The 25,770-nt window shown below is 42.5% G+C and overlaps 1 protein-coding gene across 4 annotated transcripts in view; it reads left to right on the top strand.

The window, feature by feature from the left end:
- The window catches only part of Kcnma1 (potassium calcium-activated channel subfamily M alpha 1), a 715,240-nt gene that overhangs the window by 559,197 nt on the left and 130,273 nt on the right, over window positions 1-25,770 (top strand). For all 4 annotated transcript variants that reach the window (XM_059273863.1, XM_059273862.1, XM_059273861.1 and 1 more), the window contains exons 16-18: window positions 4,776-4,844; window positions 13,979-14,065; window positions 20,842-20,918. In XM_059273863.1, the coding sequence (XP_059129846.1) occupies window positions 4,776-4,844; window positions 13,979-14,065; window positions 20,842-20,918 (233 nt within the window). The remainder of the gene's footprint in view (window positions 1-4,775; window positions 4,845-13,978; window positions 14,066-20,841; window positions 20,919-25,770) is intronic.

Raw genomic sequence — 25,770 nt, 5'->3', positions numbered from 1 at the left:
AGTTTTATATACATGGAAACGCCACAGGCTGAGTGAAGTCAGGGGAATGTAGATCGTGTTTAGATAAGGCTGAGCTGGGAAGAGGTGGGCACTGTGTGGGACATTGGAGAAGGTGCACCCTTCGAGGGGTCCCTTTTAGCTATATGAAGGATGGCTCCAGTGAGATCATATTTGATTTGCCAAGGAACACTGAAGAGCCACTTTTTTTTGAAGGAATACTATGTTGGTCAAACAGTATGGGTCAACTTCATGTTGGGCTTCAATGGGTTTCTCTGTTCCTCAAGGAGCAGCACCACACATTACATGGAGACTACACCTCCACTTACTTTTGTTGTTGTTAATGAGAAAGCCATTTGTATGTAATGCCCATTCTGCTTTACCAAAAGAAAATGATTCGAGTTAGTATTCAACCGAAGGTCACCAATTCCAGATCATCTGTAGACATGTTCTTAGGCTTGTGTCTTCCTGTAACACAGGCTCTGGAAGAGGCCAATAATAAATGGCTCTCTGTATCTTCAAATTAGATTTGTATCTTGGCCTAATGGTTGGAAGGCAAACGTTAAATTCCCAGAGCTTATCATGATTATCATCTATTATTATTTCCATTTGCCTCTTTCCCAGGCTGTTGGCATCTAACAAGCAAGAAGAGAAGCATCTTATTTCAGGATTCTGCTGTCACTCCAGGAGCTCTCTCTGTTAGTTCTCTATTCTGTTTCTTCTCCACTGTTCTAGCCACTCCTGTGCATCTTCTGTCTCCTCATCCACTTTACTTACACAGCCTTCATCAAAAGCCGGGTCTTTACACTCCCAGGATTCCAGGGAGGCAAAGCTTGTTCCCTATATACTAGAGAAGTTCAACACATGAGGTGGGGTAAGCATATGATTACCATATTAGCTCCCCCTTTTTGCTTATGTGGGCTTTATCTCCTCCACCACCCCTGGACCTCTCATCAGACTCCACACCTCTGTTATATCCTTAAACCAAAGGATGCTAGTGTTCTCTGTAGCAGGATCTAACAAAAAAGTATGATTGGAATACCCAAAGAGAACCATGCTTCTGTTTCCCAGTTAATTGATGATTTATCTGTCAGTATGGTTTGCAAATATGAAAGGATACCTGTTTGAGCAATATATAAAATGTAGATGTGTATAAAGAGGCAGACAGATAACAATAAAATGAAAGGAGGGGAAGCTGAGCCATAGGAAGAGGTGGGCACTGTGGGACATTGGAGAAGGTGTACCCTTCGATGGCTCCAGTGTGACCATATTTGATTTGGCAAGGAAAGCTGAAGAAACAGATTTTTTAAAATATGAAATTACATATTGGTGTCTACGTTCAGTTTTTGAAGGAATACGGTGTTGATCAAGCAGCATGGGTCAGCTGCACATTGGAATTCACTGGGTTTTCTTCATCCCGAGAGGAGTAGCAGCACACGTTACGTGGAGATGGCTTCTCTGCCTATTTTTTTATGCAAAAGCCATTTGACCTTGAGCTTGTGAATTTGCCCTCCTTGGACTTCAGTTTATCTTCTGTATAAGACGAGTATGAGGGGCTGGAGAGATGGCTGGTCTTCTAGAAGACCTGGGTTCAATTCCCAGCACCCATATAGCACCCCATAACCATTTGTAACTCAGTGCACAAGATTGACTGGATCAGACTGACCTTCCTGCATGAGGAAGATCCTTGCTTCTTATATCTAGCTGGTAAATGGCACTGTAGCAATTAAGAACGAACACTTAAGAACTCTTACTACATTTGATCCTAGTCAAAATGTCATGAGGCAATTAAATGCACACTTACTAGGAACCACCCTTTCCTTCCCACCAGTAGGCTTAAATCCACACAAGCAATTAAGATCTTTGATCCCACAAACTAGAGAATCATAAATGACAGTTGTCCACAGGTCATCAGCAAATTAATTCTGCATGATCCCTGCTGAGATCAGATTTATTGGCTACTATTTACATTCAATAGTATGTGCTTAACCCAGTAATTTGCTTCAACAAACAACACATAAGTTATATGATATTAAAAACTCCAGAAAGATCAGCAGCACAAGGAGTTAATTGCATGCTGTGGAACATAAACTAAGAACAGTTTCCCCACTAGAGTTGGCAGTACTTGGGTTGGTGTTTCAGACTTGATCTACACAATCACCTCAAAGTCCAGGTCATTAGACTGCTGGCAGGAAACAGAAAGCCTTCGAATCATAGGGAGAGCCCAGATACTCCTGTATGGAAGTGTTTCTCTGAAATCTGACTGTCTGCAGAAGGTAATACTGAGGAGCAGGACCTCCCATGCAACAAAAGGCAATTGATCTTATTCTCTAAAGAGAATGTGAGCCCCTCACCACGCACCAGCACCTTTCTTGCAAGCCACACATCTCTTTGCCTAGCCTATCTTATTAAGTCATTTCCTCATTGAGAACGAACTACAGGAGCTGAGGAGATGGTTTAGTTGGTAAAGTGCACATTGTACAAAGACAATGAGGACTTGAGTTCAGTGCCCAGCATTCATGAAAAAAGGCAGGTGTGGTCATATGCATTTGTAATCCTAGTGCTGAGGAGTAAGACATGAAGATCCTTGAAGCTCACCAGCCAGACAGCCTGGCAGAATTGGTGATCTCCATCTTCCAGTAAGGGATCTGTCTCAAAAGTCAATGTTTGAGGAGTAATACTCAAGGTAGACCTTTGGCTTCCACAGTGTGCACATGCAACCTCTCACAAACATGTATCCACACACAAAGTCAACTCAACTCCACATCTCTTATTCACTTAGAATAAGCAGCATGTGCTTTGTTGGGGCAAGCAGAGTCCTCATGGCCTTTCACCCCCCCCCCCTTGCTGTCCAGCTCACTCATGGCTTGGCTTGACTTGCTTTTAGTGCCAGCTTTGCCAGCTCTGTGTCTGGTTCTCAAACATTTAGACCTTTTTCTTGACTCAGGACTTTTATCCTTTCCATTTCTACCCCCTAGAAATCCCTTTCTTTACACACTTTCAGTCCCATTTCCTGCTCTCCAAGTGATCTCTGCATCTTCAGGGTGGTCCTCTTGTACCATGACAAATTGACACACCCGTTTTCCAGTCACTCTTTATCCTCCCAAGTTGTTTTATTTCTACATAAGAGTTGTCAAGATCTAGAAATTTATTATTGATTCACTTGTGTATTGGCTTAGAATTGTTCCTTCGCAATTCAAAACACACCGGAGGGGAAGATGTGTCTCCCTCTTGGTCAGCTAGAGGCCTAATGCTTAACCACTGGATGGGTTGTGTGGGTGTCCTGGGTCTTAGCTTTACCACCCGTCAAACAGGGGTATCAACAGAGGGATAGTATCTCCCATGGAGGAAGGTGGTGAGCAATAAGGAGAGCCACCAAGGAAGGCCTTGCCCTCTGACCTTGTACCTCATCCTCTTGACACCGCTGAAACTAACAAACCAGAGTTCATTTTTCATTATCACTTGAGTAATGTTTCATTATTGAATATCACCTAAAATATATGATAATGCTTATTGTGGAAACTTGTGATGCATAATATAAAGGCGTTTTTTTTTTCCTTCCTGTGAGCTCTTATCTCTTTAAATAGTCAATGCCCATCTTAATCTAAATTGTACTATATTATTTTCAGGTTTATATCTTATTCTTTGTGACTCTCAACCTCTTAAAACAGCTTTCAGAATTCATTTTGGATTCGGCAACCTTACACCCTACTGCCTGTTCTTCATTTAACATTTGCCTTTGAATTTTCTACTCCACATCACTAGCACTACCTTGGATCTATGTTTACATGAGCTTGTTAGGACACCACTTTTATCTATCTATCTATTTATCTATCTGTGTATTTATTGGAGCTGAGACACAATGAGTAGAATTCATCTCTTTATGGAGGTCCTCTGTGTTCCTCCCATTCACTGTGCACTGTAGGGGGAATTCCAAACACCTTGAAGACTTTTCTGTAGCCAAAACTATGAGAAGCAGCCACAGCCAGGGTAAACTTAGCTAGGAGCTAAATAGCATGTATACAGTCAAGGCGCCGGGAAGGTTTTGAAAATAAAATCTGTGAGGAGAGCAATAGCTAGAATATTGCTTAGAGCTGGGGGTTAGATTGGACATGGCCTCGGAAGATGGTTTGGAAGAGAAGAGAAGATATTGGGGTACAGAGGGGGTACAAGAGTGAAGGTGGGGAGGCAGGAACAAGCCAACAGAGAGCAGTCTGGTCTGCAGCCCAGAGCCCTGGGCAGAGGACGTGAGACAGCTTGGATGGAGCCAGGAGTGACCAAGCTGTAGTCATGTGCTGGGCACTTAGATGGAGGCTAAGTGTTATTGCCATCATTCCATGCACACGGGGGGCTGCTCTGAACAACAATATGAGCCATTTGTACAAAAGACCAAAATGGAAACCAAATAACAGGTCACATTGCTCCAGGTCTCTCCCTCCCCCTGCAGTTAACATTTTACTACCCGGCTGAGTAGCTAATGAATCTGGCTACTCTAAATCCCCAGGCACAAATCTCTGCTTGGGGTCTGTGTCTAGACATCCAGACCAGAGCCCAATTTGCACTTTGAACATCCAGTACCTTATCACTTGTGGGAAATCAGCTTTAATGGGGAAGATGGGGGAGGTGTCACTTTACTAGCCCTGCTTTTGGCACCTGGGGGTAGACTGAGGGTCCTCTGGATAATGACCACGTTAGGGAACCGGAAGTCCGTAAGATGTTTGTTATGAGACTCTGCTATACACAAGTATTGACTGGGAGGCCTCTCTGTCTCATTGCAGGCTGTGCTTTGTGAAGCTTAAGCTCCTGATGATAGCCATTGAGTACAAGTCTGCCAACCGGGAGAGCCGGTAAGTTGACATTCGTGTTGGAAGTGTGCATCCTGGGAAGGGTCTGTCCACTTCCTCTTTCTCGTTTTTATGGTTTGTTTGCTTGGAACCCAATGCAGCACCTCCCAGATCCCGCAATACATTTTAAGACACTGCAGCTTCTATTCCAGACCAGCCTGTCATCCCAGGCCCCACTGGGCACCCAGAGGTTTCCCTGACCGACAGGAGAGAGCCGTTCCCAGGAGCTCCGCCCACTATGCTATCCCTTCTACACAAGAAAGCAGGAACAGACCCTCTCTTGAAGTCCCTTTTACTGCTGTAAGCAGAAAGCAGGTGGCCTCAGGCCTCCTTTACCGCGGCCTGTGGTAGAGCCGTGATGGGAGGTGCCAGTTCTCTCAATGGCCAATTTGCAAGCAGCCTATTGTGTACCCATATGTGTTTCCCCCTCTGCCACCGACATCCAGGTGGCAGAAGATCAGCTTCATGTAAATTAGCCAGGAAAGGAGAGCTCCAAGGCAGGAGCTCTCATTATTTATTTATTTTTCACTTAATGATGTGCAGAGGAGACCAAGGAAGGCTGGGGTCTGGTTGAAATAGATAACACCCCAGTCGATACATGACCTTACTGCTGGTTGATGGCAGCATTGTGTGAACCGGAATCTGGTGGTGGTAGTGGGTGGGGGTTCCTAGGTCCTAGGTGCCTTAGATGACATAGATGATCTTGGACCTGAAATTCTTAGTCATAGTTTTGGAAGAAAGATAGCTGATTAAAAGACAGTCTGGCTTTTGTTCTCTGAAATGATATACCCAGATGCTGTCCCTGCTCCAGTGAGGCCTTTGCTCCTAAAATGTTCACAAGGGCAGAGGGCAGCCTGCCCCAACTCACATTTTCATAACTGAACAGAATGTAAGGCAACACTTGCAAAGGTCTAGTAGCATCATTCAAGGAGTTTTCACGATCTTGATAAATGACTGTGTGCATGCGCACACATGCATACACACACAAATATGCCTATTTCCAAGTATGTGTCTGTGGCAAAAACAAAATGAACACTGGATCACAAGCAAGTGGGTCCTCTGTTGTCCCTCCCTTTAATGTGTCAGGTCAGATTGTCCACAGTCAATCTGATAGAATGCTGAGGTACTTTGAAAATCCAAATCAACCAGACAATGGAAGAGAAAATGGTAGATTTGGTGGTCATTTGTAGAACACGGTGGTAGCAATTTAAAAACTGTGTATGGAAGGATACATTTTTCTTCTCCATATTGGCAAAGGAAAGACTATTAAAAGTATTATTTGAGCCCAAGAGAGCTGTGGCCATTTGTCTTTCAACAGTTACAGTGGGATTTTCTAGGGCTACTATCTGCTCCATTTTACACTAGCCTTACTTGCATCCACAGGTGTGGAGGAGGACTGTGAGTCCTTGTTTTTTGGGGTGGGTGGGGTGGGTATGTGAATAGTAATCTTTGTGATGCCAAGTCAGTACACCTTTGTGGATAGGAGTGTTCTTCTTATTCACTTTTGTCCCTCTCTCAATGTAAGTGGTGCTGATGCTAAAGAGTGTTTTCTGACTCTTCTGGAATGATCTCACAGCAGGAGAGGACTTCACCAAGCCATCAGCATCAACCACTCAGCTCCCTCTAGTCACCCTTGGTCACAGGGAAAGAGGGGGTGCCACTAGGGTCCAGGCACTGTTCTAAGGAAACAGATTCCAGGTCCCATGAAGACACAGCCTTCTCTTTGATAGGCCCTCTCACTGATTCATAAACCAGAGCTGTTTTCAACAAAGCCAATGTCGAGAGATATAGGTTGTGGATTTTCTTTGTCCTCCCAGTGCCCCCAGAAAAGGAAAAAAAAAAAAAAAGAACTTGTTGGGCTTTGTATTGGCTTTCTGTGTGCAGTTGCCAGCATTAATCCTCAATGTGGCTTGGTCTCAGTGTGGAGGCACATGAGTGCTTGTGGAAAAAGGTGTGCTGGAGGGAATGTGGATCATACCCCAAGAAGACAGGATGTACCCGACCAAACATCTTTTTATATATACATATATATATATATACACTTGTGAGAGGCCTGCTCCTCATGCTCTCACATGTTGTAATGGACCAGGTATGGAAATCTAGAGAAGCCGCTTCTCCTTCCCACCTTCCTACCTCTGACCTGTGTTTCAGGACGTTCTCTGTTGTTGGCTCCACCCATGACACTGTTCTCATGCTTGGCTGATAAACCTTGTTTTCACACGCATCCTTCAAATGATTTGAAACAAAGGTTTTATTCCTCCCTTCCTCCTGGTGTCAGTCAATTTATTATCAAATTGTTTGATTTGCAATTCTTTTCTTGTCGTTTTTGCAGAAGCCGAAAGCGGTATGCATTCTTCGTTAACTTTCCTTCCAACCTCCACCCTCTGTCTTCACTCCTAACCACAGGACTAACCATTTGCCAAGAACTCAAGAAGAGAGAGATTATATATGTGGATATATAATCTCATTCCCTTGTCTAGTATATATATATATATATAGTATATCTATACATATACGTATATATATATCACCCATCTCCAACTAGAATATATAAAAGTAGCCTGCTGCTCTCCTTGTTTGATTTGTTGATTCTTTCGGTTGATGCACTAACTTCTTTGCAGGAAAATAAAAAAATAAATAAATAAAAAGTCAATGGAAAGGCATAATCCTGTCTTCAATCAAAGCACAAATGATGGGAACAAATCATATTAAAGTTGAAACGGAGAACATTTCTCTCCAGCCCTCTGTGTCTGTTTCTGTATCGTCCTGATGTTGTCCTGGTGTCCATCAGATGCGGGCACCATTTTGTCTTCATCCCACATCCACATTCCCAGTGACCTCCTCGCCCCTCTGTCGAGTTTCCACTTTGTAGATCAGAGTTTCTGTCCTTTATCCACAAAACAGAGACCAAGCCCTTGCGCCTCTCCCTCTCCTCATACTTGTTTGGGTTGATTTCATTTCAACTATCTAATTTCTTGAGCAGTGCTCTTGTAGAGACTTAAAATGCTGATACCGGACTGCCTAGCTGTCACATTTGTGTTCTACAATAGGCACTGTTGTTGGGACAAACCCATGGCTTCCTTTTCTCCTTGTGTGTTTGGGCACATTTCTTTCTAGGAAATATCTCAGCGTTCCCCACATCACTTCATCTTGTTTTGCTGCTGTTTTGTGTTGCATGGAGCATGACTAAGTTATCCTCAATGGCATTTTTTAATTATTTGGGTTTGGGGGTGATTGTTTTGTTGTTGTTGTTCCATTTTCCAGCATAATTTTTCCATAACTCACTCTCTAAGACAGTACTGTTGAAAAGAGACTACTATGATGCCAGCCTGTTCATGTTTCTCTCTATGGGTGTAGTCACTGTCTTGTGTTTGTGTTTATACTTGTGTTTGTGTTGTCTGGGACTCTTTCCAATGTCAGCTCTTCTGTGATTTTTTTTTTTGAGTAGATGTGAATATAGAGAGGTGGCTTCCTGTCAGTTTGGTATTATTGATATGATCCAACTGCGAGAAGTTATTGCAACACTATGCATCTTCCAAGGTCCACAGTGGTTGCACCTCTGCTGTTGGCTTTTGGCCTTGGGTCCTTTTACTTTGTGGTGAAGGCATGTTGTGATGTAGGCATGACTTGTCTTAAAGTGTACCAGAGAGTATGGCTTGCTCCCAGGACCGCATATCCAGTGTAATCCTTCCTAGATCTGCTCTCTCTATCCTCTCCCATGTAGTTCGCCTTTTTATAATATAAAAAATACATTGAAATTTTACTCTGAAGATTATCCATGTGGACTCAGGCTAAATCAGATCTTGCCAATATTGTTGAGGACCACATTGATGGTCATTTGAGTCTGGCTAACTGGGAGCAACCTTGATTATGGTGTCGCTGTATGTAAGTGAACTAGGCCTATGCATTATGGAAGCATGGACTACACAACTGTGTCTTCTCCACATATTCTAATGTAAATGCATGTGTCTAGTTGTGTGGGACTCCAGCAGCACTTATTGTAAAGCCCAGAAGAAATGGAAAGTTCCAGAGAAGTGGTGAGGTTTGAGATTTGGGTTTTTTTCCTAAGATATATCATAACACAACAAACCGCAGTGCAGTTGAACTTCCTGAGAGGGCACATAAATTGGTTCATATCAAGTTCCTGCTGATAGTAATTGTATATGCACTTGAGTGGTCAGAGAGAACTCTTCCCAGTGGTGTGAGTCATCTGGGCATAGCATGACCTGGGCTCCTCAGTGGTTCTGACTTGCTTACTCTCTTCAATGAAGTCCCATTAGCTTGCTAGACACAACTGTGATTATAGTGCTTTCAGGTATAAACTCTACCCTCACAGAAGTTGTGATATTTTCTCAATTGCTTGGGGAATGGTACACGATGCCTCACAGGGGGTGGGTGGAAATGAAACTACACACACACACACACACACACACACACACACACACACACACACACACCTGTTCTATTTGTCCATAATGGATGAAAGTCTCCCTTAAGGTATCTGTTTCAGTTGAATTATCAATATTGACCATCTCTCCAAACAAAGGTAAGGTTTAGGAGGATTGAAGGAAGGATTACTAATTGTTCTTCAGCTGTTGTACCTTAAATATTAGAGAGAAGAAAAAGAATATTTCTCCCTACCCAGTCCTGATTTTTTTCAACCTGCCCCTAGTTCAAGCATAAGATGGTCAATAAAATACAACTCAATGTAAAAATCTCCATAGGGCCCTGAAACAGACATGCCCTATTGGATAGAGCTCATTCCGTGTGGATGTGTTCTGCAATCAGAAACATGGATTTCAATTCTAAGCGAGTTGTGCTTTCAGTATTGAAACCACCTGCTCCATCTGCCTCAGTGACTGTTTACATATTTGCATATTTATACTTAATGCCTCTGGGAACTCATTAGCTTGGTGGCCAGTCTACAAGAAGACTTGTGGTCACCCGTTTGATCAGGCTGACTGATGGGAATTGCAGTAGTTGCTGCTTTCATTTATTGGAGAGAAAAAGAGAAAACTTTGAGAGCTGAGGCCAATGACTATGATGGAGGCTTTCCATTCATTCTATAGAGCTAGAAAGTGCCTACAGCATGTAGGACTGCTAAGAAAAACTCAGAAGTAAATACAGAAACCTTGTTTCTCCGTTTTCTAATCAGCAGTAGTTCCCTACAGAAAGTGTGTGTTTTGCTCTTCTGGAGAGTAAGTAGATAAAGAATAAGCATCACTGCAGAACTAGGAAAAGCAATGAGTGAGAATCCCTGGAGATGGGACCACACAAGCCCTATGCTGCCAGCTGCCACTAGGCGTTTTCAATTAAAATCAGCAAGGTCATGGTAAAAAGAGGACAATTTATATCTTCCTTGAAATGAGGAAATGTCTCCTCCTGCCAAGATGTCCTTGTTGGTTGGAATTCTACTCATGGATATACAGGAAGAGGAGCCTCTCTCGATAGGAGACTTCTCTTGGAGATTTCCTTGATTTTCTACATGACACATCTTGAGTTTTATGTCTGATAAGTTTATAACTTTGACAAAATTGGAGCCAGAGAACTGATTAAAAGTAGTGCTTGGGGAGGAAGACTTTTGGCAGCCATAAGAACAAAACAAACTTGACATTGAATAGTCTCCTAAAAAGATCAGAGATATTTGCAAAAAAATTAACATGTTCCCAGTAGGTCAATAGCAAATTTTAAGTCTAGAAGGCATTTTGTAGAGAGAGGACAAAGTTATTCCTGCCTAGAATTCTTATTTATTTTACTTTTCCAAGAAGAGGAGGGCTAACATTTTATTTAAATATTCTAGATTTGAAATGCAGCTAACAGATATGACAGTTGAAATACTAAAATCAAGAATGTATTTCTCCACAGAGTATTTGAGATTCACAGGTCACACAGGAAATGTTGTATGTTGTGGGCCTGTTCTTCACCACCCTTAGAACTCAACATAACCATTACGGCACAGAGCACCTTGTGCTTATAGACTGCATATTTCATTTTTTTCCTTGACTGGCTGGACTCATTCTTTTGAATCCCTCATCCAGCTCCTCCTCCCCGCCAAGCCTGTCTTAGCCTAAACTTTATACCTGTCTCATGCTTCATATGGATATAATTTTAATCTTCCTGTCAACAGAGCACATGAGGACATTTTGGTATCCCAAGAACTCTGGGGATAATGAGATTCTGTGTATCTCTTGTATATCACTATATCATATCACCTAAAACTCAAGGAATGGGAGTGACTCTGTGTACCCCAAAGTGAATCTGTAGTAGCCTATTTCTAGATGTTGCAGAGACCGCACCTTCACAAGGGTTCAATTAGCATTGAAGACAAAATGGAGAGCAGGCCAGTGGAGGTGTGAGGGCTTGTTTACTCTGACTTTTTTAGCCACCTTGCTTATATTTATAGAAACCAAAGATTAAGGACATAATGTGTCCTTAATGCATAGACTGTATGCCTTTATTCTCTTAGGAACATTGTCAACCAGGGACTATACACTGCATTTTATAGATTAGGAGGGTGAGACTTAGCTGCCTCCAAAGTCAGGACACAATGGTTAGGGCTGACACATGTACCTAAGTATTTTACTAACACCGATTGCTAGGGAACCTAAGACTTGAACACCAGGGTGACCTCCACCAGTCTCTCCTCTCCAGCACACTGACTTGATTAAAAGATGCTTGAGGACTGCGGTAAATTACCTTGACCTGCATTCTCTAGACTGCCCATCCCTGATTTCACTGCAGGCCAACTCTTGTTCAGTGCAGATAAAGACCAGAGGAAATGAAAAGCCTCTCTGGATTGAAACCTTGAGATCCTCGCATTTCACAATGATACAGTGGGCTGGATCGCTGGGGCACAGGCCATGTGGTACAAAGCATGAGGGAAGAAAACACAGGTCTCTGGGCATATGTGCCACCAAGACAATGTGTGTCCAGTTTTACCTTTCATATTCTGTTGTTCAAATCAAGACAGGACCCCACTCATCCACCCAACTCGGGAGCCTTTCTTCCATCCTTATGTGAATTCTTATCAAAGCAGAGAGAGACTTCCCAAACTTTTAGTAATATACTTTTAAGGCTCCAGAAGTGGGTGGGAATTTAATAGATGAATTCATGAATTATTCTGTCGTGTATATTTTTTTTAATCCTATAACTTCATCTCAGAGGATATTTTTGATAAGAAGCACAGTATTCCAATCCATTGAACCAGGAGACCTCTGATGAAATGGAATATTCTTGGACATTTTTGCAAGAATAAAATGATAGCAATAACCATAAATAAAAAGTATCAAGCTGTTTAGGCATTATCTTACTTAGTTCTTTGACAAAAGGCTATTGTTAGTGCTAACACTCCTCTCATAGGGAAAAGCATTGAGTTCCTGGGAGGTTTAGGAACTTATCTAAAATTATCACTTCAATGCTAGAATAGGGACCCAATTTCTGATTGCAGAGGCAGTCACATAGGAACTGCCTTTCAGGAAAATGAGACAAAAAACACAAGATCTAGAACCCTGTGATCCTAAAGTGCCTTACTTAATTGATTTTAAAAAGAAAATTGATATAAACTGTATAGTCTCTCATGCATCTTGACGAACACAAACATAAATTTATAATTTATTTAACTGTAAAAATCTGCATAATCTCTGACCCCTTTGCTTCATGATTGTGCTAAATCAGAGGGTTGGGATATGAGTGCGGGAGTTGGCAGAGGGGTAATTATAAGATCTCTTTATAAAACCTCTGCCTTTAGCGGTGTGTCCTTAGTGAGAACTGCTGGCCCATTAGTGTGGACGGCTGATTTCTGATGTGGAAGGAACCTCCTTGCTGCTGGTGGTTCTGGGGTGGAGCAGTCACCTCTCTACTCTATCATTTAGTGATGATAGCAGCCACAAGCCCCGCTTTCTACTGTCAGGTCTTGTTATGGGTAATGGTGGATGCTCTTGCAGCTAGAAACAGTAACCTCTTCAGTGATGATCTGATCAGAGTTCTCCCAACAGAGCAAGCAGAAGCTTGTTTGGTCCCTCCCTGTTTTACTACAGAGGACTCCTTCGACAATCCTTTTTTTTTTTTTTTTTTTTTTTTTTTTTTTTTTTTTTTTTTTTCTGGAATGGTCTTACCTCTAGACAAAGATCCTGTATTAATTTCTACCCTCCCCCATTTTGTTTTGGGCAGCTGGGGGCTTCCTTTAGCCTGAGCCCAAATGTCCCTTACCTTAATCACCAGCTTTTCAGATCAAATAAAATTGTCATTGGCTTGTGCTTCATCCCAAGTTGCTAAATTCTACACCTGTTCAGCTCAAAGGCTCATCGCTATTTCTGCATAGGACAGCCTGGTACTCTGCTTTTGATCTGCAGACACTTGCTTATTTCTCCCATTTATTAGATCAGGATCCATTTATCTCTACTGCCATCCCAAACGTAACTTGGTCTACTATCTATTTCTAGCACTTGTAAGGCCATGCAGGAATGCTATGTTTAATCTTATTCACACAACCCATCCATTTTTATCAAAAGCAGACTAGAATCATTGGGTACATCCGACAGATAATAGCTTTCTTTATCACTGTGTAGATCAGGTTCTTCATGGAATCTACTTCCATGTCCTTATCAAAGTTCCAAAGATGTGCAATTTCATGCTGCATTAAATACATTATAGGTGTCTTGTACCATTCCCCACGGAAATATGTGGTATGTATATATGTATGTTTCTGTATACATATAGGGGTCCCATTAATGCTATATCACCTAAGAGAGGATGGGTAATACATAGAGCTTCATTAGGCTAACTATGTTTCAACATTGACCATCAAAATCAGTTTCAAAATGGGATACATCCTGAAGACCTGTGCTTCCAGTCGGGTGCCTCTGGGAGCAGCTAAGCAGCTCCGTTAAGCAAACTCAGACCCTAAGACCCAGCTCTTTGATTTCCCTGACTTGAGGTGTACCCCCCTGGAACTAAATGATGGCATGATTGAACTAGATGTGTGGAGCAGTGAATGTCAGGCTCTAAGGGAAAATCTAAGGGCAAGCATTAGTAGTGGGGCCCCTATCTAAACAAGAGGGTAGTGTTGACGTCAAGGTTTTATCCTGAACTTGAGCTCATACTTGTGTCTTCTTTGTTTGTTTCTGTTCACTGAGCAGAATATTAATTAACCCTGGGAACCACCTTAAGATCCAAGAAGGTACTTTAGGATTTTTCATCGCAAGTGATGCCAAAGAAGTTAAAAGGTAAGAGTTTCCTTTTATCTGCCTTCCTTTCTGGTCCAGCCACAGATACCTTGATCTACTGAGACCTGCATGCTCCATATGTCCAAGACTCTAACTCCAGAACTAGTGTCGTTACTTCCCTGGGCAGCTTTTCCCACAGTAAGTTCCCTATCTTTAAGTCAGAATACTCAAATTTTAGATCAGGAAACCTACTTATCTGCTCCCTTGTCTTACAAGGAAGGGAACTGAGGCCCAGAAAGTAAAAGTGACTTCAAGTCATTCTGATTCTTGCCTGTTCTGAAGGAGAGTCACGGGACTTCTGGTCCCTTTTCTGAGGTCATTTTCCTAGTACTACTTGGGTAAATGTCCTTGTATATTACAGATTTTCTGCTGTAGGTGCCAAGTAGAACTTCAAACAGTGTGGATTAACTTTAGATGGAACATTAAACGGCTCGTATTTGTGTTTGCAACTTTCTAAGCACTGGCTAAAATTGTCAGCTTCAATTGTTTTTTGCTTTTTTTTTTTTTTTTGGTTTTTTTTCGAGACAAGGTTTCTCTGTGTAGCTTTGGTGCCTGTCCTAGATCTCGCTCTGTAAACCAGGCTGGCCTCGAACTCACAGAGATCCTCCAGGCTCTGCCTCCCGAGTGCTGGGATTAAAGGCATGCGCCACCACTGCCTAGCTGTCAGCTTCAATTGTGAAGCCTCATTGGGCCTAGTATGAGGCAAGCACCAGGCTCAACATTTCATGAAATTTTTATTAATGTCTTTATTCCTGTTTAAGTAACTTAGGGGGTCATAGGGTTTTGCCTGTCAGTATAGACTGTTGTTATATTTGATTCTATTCCACCAACTTCGAAACTTTTGCTTTCAGAAACTACGATATAAGTAAGCCAGAAAGGTTACTCAGCTACACAACTGTGTTAGGTATTTTAAGTGAATACTGACTATGAGGGTGTTCAGTGCTCTGTGGATGCCAATTGCCTTCTAATGGGTTTCCCCTCAGAGTCAGGCCTATGCTAGGTGTGCTTTAGTCGTTATACTAACCTCAAGAACCCCAGAAATAGAAGTCAGTCTCACGAAGTGCTCAGAACTGACTTTCTTGTCTTTAAAAGGCCAGCACCACCTTCTGAGAGCCTACTCTGTACTACCACTGCTCTGGGGTTTGTGGGTTTCTGTGTGTTTATGACTCACCCAGCCACCTGTAGCCTTACAGTTCCTTTTGTGTCTAGGAGGGAACTAAAGCATGGCTTGGTTGACCAGCTTGGGCAAAGTCACAGTGCTGGTGAGAAATCACAGGGTGTATTTGCAGAATCTCGATATGCTAATATAGAATGATATATGATAAAGCCAGGCTTATGATTTTCTTTCTACCCACTCAACTCTAGCAAGTGAGACTTTAGACAGGTTTTTAGACTGCTAGTTTTAAAAGCTTTCAGGGAAAAGAACCCTGGGGGTTTTGAGTTTTTGTTTTTTAACTGATTTCTCCAATAAGTTTACTTCTGCAAATTGGAGAATGATTGATATTGTTAAACCATGTGAGAGAGATACATCTCTATCTGGTTCATGGAGAAAAATATGCTGAGATAGGAGTTCATCAGGACTATCCTTAGATGGACGTTCAGATGAGAAAGGAAGGTGGAGTGTGAGCACTATAACCTGGGACTCTGGAAGAGTTCTGTCCTCCTCCAGATGTGAGGCATGGAAACTTCAAGCAGAACCTCAGCTGGAAGCATGGTAGGCTGTGAGCACAGCTGACCATACATCATGCACACCTCCCAGACAGCAAATGCAACCTGAGCTCCCGTTTGTGTAATTCTATTTCCTCCTGCATCTCTCACTAATGAATGTCACAAATACCAGGCAGTTCAGGAAACAAATTACCACCTCAATTAAGGAATGTAATATGTCTCGTTCCCGTGCTTTATGGTATTCACAAATACATGCTGACACCATCGGCTTCAACTGCAGCCTGTAATTTTCCATGACGTGTGATGTGTCAGAGAAACTGATGTCAGTTAGGGGAATTCAGACAGATGAAGAGTGCAGAAAACCACGGAAAGGACATTGGAAATTTGACTGAAACTAAACAAGTTTTGTAAAAAAATGGAAAATAGATTATGGTGATCTTTTATTGGGTTTCCACCCATGGCTGTGGCTGTGAAAAAACAAAGCAAAACAACACACAATAAGAAAAGTTAGTGGAGTCTGTGTCGTAGAATCTTTGAGGTGCCAGGCTTAGACAAAGAGCAGTGAACCTGTCTACTCCCATTAAGAGGTCACTCTGAGATAGGTACTTGGTCATATTATTATTATTTTTTTTGCTGTCCTTAAATATTCCCCTTTTTAAATAACTCTGGAACATAGTCCAGTGGCTCTTTCACTTTCTTTAGCAGATACATACTTTATTTGAATCATAATTAAAAGTAATAGATTAGTTGCCAACTTAAAAGAAGTTGCCTGCTTTTATATTAACATCTCTACTTCTGGTTTCTTCTCAAAACATAGACTACCCCAAATTGAGAAGCATTCTAAAATTTATTCGTTTACCATTCATCAAATATCTGCACATTAATTAATGTTTGGGAGGCTACAGAGAGCCTATTTGCTGTCCTGAGGTTCATATTCTATAGAAGAGAGAATTTCAGGTTCTTAAAAAATTAAAAATAAAAGAAGGAAGGATTTCAAGTGAGTGTCAGTGAAAACCGCTCTTCCGAGATGGTGGCATCTGAACAGAAACAAGAACGAAGGGAAGGAGTCTTTCATGTGAAGGTCAGATGGGGAAGGAAGATAACGGTGTGAAGTTCATTGCCTTTAAACAACATGAAGCAGCATGGCCGGGAGAGTACCAGAGGATAGAAGTGGGAAGAGAGCAGAGGAAAGGCTGCATCTCGTTCTTTGGACACTTACAAGGAGAATGGCTTTGTTAAGGAATGACACATATTGATGCTTTAAATACAGCTGAGATGTGATGAGAACTATATTCTCAGAGAACAGTCTCCCTGCCTGTGATGGAGCAGGAGAGGAGGCCAGATATCCAGAGAGTGTCCAATGGTGTAGGGAGATGCTGGCAGCTTGTGCTGGAGGTGTGTGGTTCCCATTTGGACCACTCGGGGGAGCCTGTAGTGTGCACCCATGAACTGCACAGAAGTGAGGGAGGAGGAAGAGTCAAGGCTGAGGCCTAGGCTTGAGGCAGTGGAGAGTGCAAGTGATGATGATGATGATGTCTTCTGTGATGCCTAGAGGAAGATGGCATGGTAGGAACTGATGAGTTTCATTTGGGCCGTAGTGAATGGGAAGATTGGTCCTAAATATGCCGTGAAGTCAACATAAAGGCAGGTAGATCCAAGAGTCTGGAATTCTGGGGAAAAGAGAGCTAAAGATATAAATATGGGGCCACATCAGTAGGGGTTCCTGGCAGGGAACAAATGATTCACTTTAGTGGGACACAAGAGCAGAATTTTCTAAAGTGGGTCATATAAACTGGTGGACAGCAAGATGATTAAAATCAGTAAGAGATGGCAGAGCATCTCACAGGCAGCTGCAGGTGAGATCTGCTTTCAGCCTGCAACTGCAGGAACCTGGGGAAGAAGGTGGAAGCCTGGAGGAGGAGAGGGCATGGTATAGGAGTGATGAATGCCTAGTGAGAGCTTTGCCCTCCAGTGGGAAAATGTGTCTGTTGCCATCCCACAACTCACCAGAGAACAAGCTCACCCTTTCCCACTTCTGCTTACCTTCTGACTGTTGCCTTTAGCCAGTCACGTAGAGCAACCAAGGACAAGGAGACCCTCAGGCCAACCTAGCAGGATGTAGAGGGGGTCTTACTGTTGATGTGTGAGCTGGGGAAGAAGGGGATGATAGTTTCTTTGGAGTGAGAAGACAAGCATCAAGAGACTAGAGAAGATACCAGGAGTGGTCCTTGGAATCCATAGTCAGGGATTTCAACAGAGACCAGTGGGGCTTTGTTCCCAGGATCACTGAGCTTACAGGATCAAGTGCATAGTTGTAGCAAAGGGCATTGCCAAGAGAATGTGATGGGGACTTACCTGGGTGGGGTAGCTACCAAAGAACTGTCACTTAGCAAAAATTAACTTGTGGTTTAAAGAATCTGCCTCCTTCCTCTGGAGCAGATGTCTTCATGGGACCATGGACACCTTTAGCCTTTGGCTCATCTCCCTCATTAACCACATCTGTCAGACTGTAGCACCTGTTTGGCTAAGCGAAAGAAGCCAAGCACAGAGGGACAAACACTATCCGATCTCACTGATACGTGAAACCTTACAAAGTCAAGCCCATGGACACACAAGGTAGAATGGTGGTTACTAGAAGCTGGGGCAGGGACATCTGGGGGAATGAGGGTCAAAAGGACATAAAATATTAATTTAAACAAGAGAATGAATGCAAGAGATGATTGCAAAATGTCGTGACCACAGTTGGTTTAAGACAGGCTATTTTTGCATTTACTTATTTATTTGTGTTGAATAGCTGTGAGAACTTATTCACCTCGAAGGAAGGTGAGAGAACAACTTTTCTCCTCCCAGCGCATGGGACCCAGGGAGCAAACTCAAGTTGTCAGGTTTGGCAGCAAGTGCTGTTACCTGCTGAGCCGTCTCCCTGGCCCATAGGTAGATGCTTTTAAAACAGTGTATTATATCCATGAAAATCTCTTTTAGCATTTTTTTCTTTTAGGGTAAGTTTTAAATGTTCTCACTCCACATACAAAATAAACAAGAAGATGAAAGAATATGTGTTGGTTTGCCTGGTTTTGCCATTCTAACACACATATATATTTCAAAACATCACATCGTGTATCACAAATACAGATAGTTTTGTCAGTTAAAAATAAAACATTTAGTATAAAGAACCTGGCTTTAGTTCATTCGGCTCATTGCTCCATCTCTCTAGAGAAGCTTATTTAAGGCTTCTGGCTCCTGGACTTGAATCTAGACTCTGCCACTTAGCAGTGTGACCTTGAACAGGCCACTTAATCTCTCCCCAGCTCAGTTTCCTTATCTGTAATCAAGCTTCCTTCAAAGGGGTTGTTTGAAGATCAAATATATTAATGCCTTTTAAATGCTTAGAGCAGCACCAGGCCTATAGTTTGTTAGCTGTTATTACTGCTGCATTATAATTACCCATGAGAGCATCTAAAGGGAACTACAATGGCCAGAGGAAGTGGATGGGAACTTACTTGCCCCAAGTAAGTGGATGCCTCTTCTTGTCTCTCTTGTTTCAAGGCAGACCTCCATCCGTCAGTTTCTTACCCACAGTGCTGTGCAGAGCAAACTGCTGCTTTATTTTGTTTGTTTGTTTTTTGTTTTTTGCAAAGAGGATGACGTCAGACATTTAAAGAAATGGTGAAGGAGCCCCTTGAATAGAAAGAGCATTGGACTTGATGTGGAAATGTAAACCCTGTGGAAACATAAAAGGACCTAGGAATTGTGTTTATTTCTTTAACCTCCATCGAGAAATGGCCCTGTTTATTCCTGGCACTCAGTTTCATGTTGGGAGTGGTAAAGGCCTTAAACCCAGGATTTTGTTAGTTCCTGGATCCAGAGGGTTGGAAGGTTGTTCCAGTAAATTTTATTAGCTCCTCAGTACAGATGCTTCTTTACTTATGATGAAGTTACATCTCAACAAATCATCATAATTTGAAAAGAGCTTAAGCTAAAAATGCATGTAACCTACTGAACGTCACACCTTAGCCCAGACTGCCTAACGTGTTCAAGCATTTCACATTAACTTACAGTTGGGCAGGACCATCTAACACAAGGCCTATTTAATATATTTGCAGAAAGTTGAGTAGCTCCTGTCACTTAGTGTCTCCTGTGCTGAAAGTTCATAGCTGAGTGATTGTATGCCCATACTTCTGCATCAGCTCAAGTTGGATGGGCACAGCCTGCCCACCCAGGTCGCCATGTTATTCCTCTGGATACTAATGTTAAGTACTTCTTAAATCACCTTAGTTCTTATCATGGAAAGTAGTGTTGGCACAGCCAGTTCATTTTGGAGTCCCAGATTGACAGGTAAGGCAGATTAGAGGACTTTGTTGTTATTGTTGATTGCTCCTTCTTGGGGCTGATTCTATCCACCATTCCCCTCCTCATCCCATTCCAGTGGTCAGCTGAGTCTTATTTAATAGAGAGAGTGAAACTTTTATTCATTATATGTGCTAGGGGCAGGACATAATGGGAATGGATTTGGCCAGTTTTGGGGTGCACTGGGCTTTGAATGCCAGGAAAGAGTTTGACAGGAACCACTGGACTCGTTTCTCTGGTCCCTCCATTCCAGTGACTCTCAGGCTTCTCTTCCTTTGGCTAATGAGGAAAGGTGCTTTCGAAGTGATACAGGTAATACTTAGGTTTGACTGAGAACCGCCATCCTTGTGGCCCTTTAATATATATTTCAGTAGACTGTGGGGATTTCAGAAGTGTTTTTAAAGTACACTCCAAAGACTCAGGGCTATCACCCATGTGTTCCAAGGACCAGTACTCAGTGCTGTTCTCAGAAATGACAGTCACAGGCCTAGGGTGTCACACCAGCAAGACCTTTCTCCCCGTTCCTTTGTAAATAAAAGTTTATACAAAGAAGCACCAACTCCAATCCCAGAATCCTGGGTTTGAAATGAATGGTCTTACAACAAACATTTCCGCCTGCAAACGTCTAAAGTTTTCAAGAGATGAAAGGAAATCAGGGCTGGCATGTTTCGTTAATTTGGCACTACCTCGGGGGAAACGTGGTACTCATTTTCCTTGGGTGGATTATGAAATGTGTCAGTTTTTCCATTCTCTTTCTCCAGGGCATTTTTTTACTGCAAGGCCTGTCATGATGACGTCACAGATCCCAAAAGAATTAAAAAATGTGGCTGCAGGCGGCGTAAGTAGTGTTTCTTTTTCCCCTCCCCCCTTCTCCTTCCTCGTCCCCAAATTCCTTTCCCTTCTCCTTTTCCTATTAGAGGAACACTAAATACCAAGTGTTCTCGTGAATATGTTTAGATATTTCACCTAGCCATTTAAAGAAACATGAAACAAATACTAGTCCTTGCTTAGAATACAAGATGAGAAAATTACAGTCAGTGCCCAGGCAGGAGGCTTGTACCTACTGCCCACTTCTCTAGAAGTAGACATCTCTGGTCCACAGAGTTAAACATTATGGATAAAATGGAGGATACCTACAGCTTTGGAGGAGGGAATGTTTTTTATATTGTGATTTCTAGTAGATGGGGGTGGGTCCCAAATTAAAAGACTATATGTAGTCCTAGAAGGAAAGCAGGTCTCAAAACCCAGTCTCAAAATAAAAGGAATAGACTTCCTTTCTATTGGAATTCTTGTAGGTTCAGACCTATATCACCCCAGGACAAAACCACTGTTCCCAACAAGGCTACTAGCCACCAATGCCTAAAGGCCATCCCCTAGCACATTGCTTTATAGGGTGAATTGGACTGAGCTCGGAAACTTCCAGCATAGTCTGCCTCAGTTGTCTTCTACCCCAGCTTTCCTATGGCCCATCAGTGGTGACTCAGGAACACTGGCTTATGAGCTCCACTGAGGCCATGCTGGGAATGGTCTTTGCTTTGGGGAGGACCAATCTTTTGCAGCAATTGAACCACACAGCCCAGTGGAGATTGTTCTGAACTCTAGAGATAAATGAATGCAGTGCTACTTTCCCTTCGATGGTGACTTGAGATTCTAAAAGCTCGTCGTGATATTTGTTTTGATCCTCACCATAACCTTATATAACTAGCAGGGGTATATTTAATACAGATAAAGAAGCAATGACCCTTCCTTGTTTAGTGAGAGGAAATTGCTGATAATCATACAGCCATTATTTATAGATTCAAGTCCCCTGAGGCCTGTCTGGGTGCTGTGGTCTCAGTGCCCTGATCTTTCTTACAGTGGAGAAGGATAACCTTGGGTTAAATGAGTTGGAAGAGAGTTATGAAAGGTCACCCTCACAAAATACGTTTTTACAAGAAGAAACTATTCAAAAGGCCACCCTTCCTGGGATATGCCACCCAAGGGTCTTGTCACTATGCTGCTTGAAGGGGACATGTTAAACAGTAAGACATAGGATGGTACTGCCTGAACATTAATAAGTTGGTCTTTTGGGAAACACCAATGGGCAGTACTTGGTCTAGAGACATTTCTGTAGATGTCTTCTCTGCTTCATTTCCAAACACCATCTTAGGCCAGCTTTTTAGGATCCATGGTTTGCTTTCCCCAACTCGGTCACCATACCCAGAAGCATTTCCTGATTCAACCCAATAGGAAGAGCACATGAATGAGTTTAAGATGAAGAAGAAAGGTCACCATCTGGTCAGCCCTCGCTCCCCCTTCTCACCAGGTGCCCTGGGACTTAGAAACGCAGCAGGCATCTTCAGGCTCATTTCTATCAGAAGGAACAGGGACCAGGCCATCCTGAGGATAGAAGCAGACAAGAGAGAGCACTAGAACAAGAGGGTGAACTCCGTAAGGAAACTCCCATAATGATGATGGGAGCAAAATGGGTGGTAGAATGTTGAGGCCAGTAATCCATGCAAGAGTGTTTTTATAAGCCACCTCATCCCTTGGGAGCCTTAGTGAAGTGGCAAGGCGACAGTGTACTAATGGAGCAGCCCTTCATGGGTTTTGTGTGACGTCTTCATGCATGGTCTCATCTTGTACCCATGATGGAATGGCAAATGAGATCCCTTCCAAACCTTCCATCTAGCAAATAGAGACAAACCCATGTCCTGTTAAGAAATATATAAATTCATAGAGCCCCATGTGCTAAAGAGAGAAGACCACCTGGAGATGTGAGGGCTCTTATAGGAAGGCAACTTCTTCATAGCTTGACATGTCCTTTGGTAGGTGATAGTGGAGGTGAGACCATGTGTGGGGAGAAGAACAAGGGGCTAGAATCAAAGCAGGTAGCCATTGTAGCATTTAGAGGATGGGGGGACGGCTGCTGGGGTCTGTGGCACTGGGGAGAGAGGTACAGAGTGAGATTATACAAGAAGGCAGAGAAGATGCTGAGAAGCTAGATTTTAGTCCAATGCCCAAAAGCTACCGGGTGATTTCAGGAAAAGAGATGACATCATCAGGTCTCAGTTTAAAAGATCTCCTTTGCGTCTGAATGAAGGATTCACCCTGGAAGACAGAATGGAAAAGGCAAGATGAGGACAGAACTTCTCTGATTCACTCTCTCTGAAATTAGAATGTCTCTTATAGGACACCATATACATTATGGCATACCCCTTTGAAAGTCCTTACAAATAAGGATTTGACTTCCAAGGTAATTTTCCATCTTTGTTCCAGGCAAGCAAACGGAAGTTTAGCTCTATTCTGTTGTGAAAAGTGCAGTATTAATTACAATATCTTTCTTCCCTTCATTTCCATCACAGTAAGTTAAGCTAGTGAAATGTAGAATCTCCCATCGTGCAGAACACAATTGCTGCAAAAGGACTGCCTCTGCCAAGCTGCTCTTAAGTGTCACAGGGCCATGGGCTGTGTGGTTAATATGTGATAATAATCAGAATTGTCCAAATGTTGTTATTCCCAATTAAAAGGCCATAGCCTGGAGGGCAGGATGCAGATATGTATGGGATGATTAGAATCAAATGAATAATTGAATATAAACCTTCTCATGAAGGTCAGGCACTGAAGGAATTGGAGAAGATAGGTTTGGCTATGAAGACATTTTCAGGAGAAATAGCATTGTTAATAGTGTATTGAGCTGGTGCTAAGCCACTGGCCAGGTACTTCTTGATGTTCAAAACTGGAAAGGACATTTGACCCAGCCTGATGTTTGTCCAAACCTGATAGTGCAGCAATTGATAATTCACCATGAGAACGGAGTTAATGACAGTCCCCAGACTTCGCATGTGTTTCCTAACCCCCCCTCCTGTTCCTACCCAGTTTCTCCTTCCCAGTCCCTCCCCTTCCTTCTTCATTCCTTTTCATTTAGTAACCTTCAATGTCTCGTGCCCTCTATCAGAGAAGTATGGAGTATGGACATTCCACTTGTGGAGCTCCCATGCTGGTAGTACAGTTTAACTTTTGCGTTTTTTCCCATCTCTTCATAGCTCTCCATCCATCCAGGAAGCAAGTCCAATTCAGAAGTCTAGCCAAGAAGCAAGCTCTCAGACTCTGCCATTTGCTCATTTTCTTTTTCTGTATCACAAACCTGGTCTAATGATTTACACTCTCCCTCCCAGCCTCTGAAAAGTTGCCAAGGGTAGTCTCCTAAGGGGCAAGTCATGTCTAGATTGATGTGTGTGAAGGAATTTTCTTTAATTTCTAATCATTGATATATCTTTGATTTATTTTGTTTCCTCTTTGCTGCCTTGGAATACGGCCCCTACTCTATTTTAACTGCACCCTGGTAGTGATCTATTGTGAGTAAAAATGGGTTCCCAGCAGCCCAGAGTCTAGTCCTCCTGGTCTTTCTCTAGATGAGATACTTTTTTTTTCCTGTACATTTTGAGTTTCATTTTCCTTTTGGTATTCGTGTTGCATGTAGCAGTTACATCATGCCCCAACTCGCTCATGCCCCAACACAGTCCTTGTAGAGTAGCCAGGAGCTGGAGAGAGCCCAGAGCCCACTCTCCATGCATCCACCCATCCCCCAGCCTAAAGCAAGCTCTGGACATGGTCTTATTTTTCCATTCGAAAATAAGACCTTGACAACAGTGTGTTTCTCTTGAAGGCCTTACCTTGGGACTTTTAAGGGACACGGATTAGGCTGGAGTAATTTCCATTCTAGCTTTAGATGCTTTGTCCATTGGGGGTCATGGCCATGCTTGCCTCTGATAAACTATACTTGTTTTCCCCTGCTATGGAGCTTGAATTCCTCTCTTGGAGGAAAAACATAGGCTACATATATATTCCTGAGTTGTGATATATATGATATGCACCAGTAGTTTATATGTAAAAATGTGTATTTTTATATATAATCATAGAGAGGAATGCATTGATGGTATTATATATATATATGCCTCTCTCTGTACAAGAAGGTACTTTCTGGAGATTTAATTGAGTACTCCTTTGGGACTGTAAGTATCTGTCTTTCTGGAGACAAGTGGCAATTATTCCCTACAGTCTATAATGTTTCCTTGCTTTTAAGTACAACTTCTCCTTTAGTCAATGCCCAGTAGTTCCTTTGCGAATGTTAGGCATCCTGGAGGATTCATGTGCTTATTTTGAGGAGAAAAAAATGTTGTTTAATTGATGGAGAATGAATAAGGCATGTTGGAATCTAAACAAGTTAATATAAGTCTCTAGACCTCTCTAACTTACTCAAGGCATAGGATCCCCTTTATCTAACTAACCAGATGTAGTTTTTAAAGCCAGTATTTCTATGTGTGACCTACAGCTATAGGGCTCTCATGGGCACTAGCCATCATCATTGGGTCTTGGCTTACAGGCATAAGACTCTAGGAAACAGAAAGGAGACCCAGTCTACAACTTATTGAGTTCATTGGCTTTGGAATGTGGAGATGTTTCAGCTCCTGGACCTCTCATATTCCTTTGCAGAAGGAGAAGCAAGTAGACCATTTGAGTTCTGGTAGTCTTCATTGTGTAGAAAGCTTCTGATGATCTGTGTAATGCCAAAACAAAATAATGATCTTCTTCAATGCAACACACAGTTCTGCCCAAATTGGCTCTGTGGAATGTATGTGGAAGCAGCAGATCTCCTTTCATACTTTAGCACTCTTTGAGAAGTCGAGGGCTACACAATGCCAATCAAC

The sequence above is a fragment of the Peromyscus eremicus genome, chromosome 9 (genome assembly GCF_949786415.1).
Source record: "Peromyscus eremicus chromosome 9, PerEre_H2_v1, whole genome shotgun sequence".
Taxonomy (NCBI): Eukaryota; Metazoa; Chordata; class Mammalia; order Rodentia; family Cricetidae; genus Peromyscus; species Peromyscus eremicus.
This window is presented reverse-complemented; position numbering and strand designations above follow the sequence as displayed.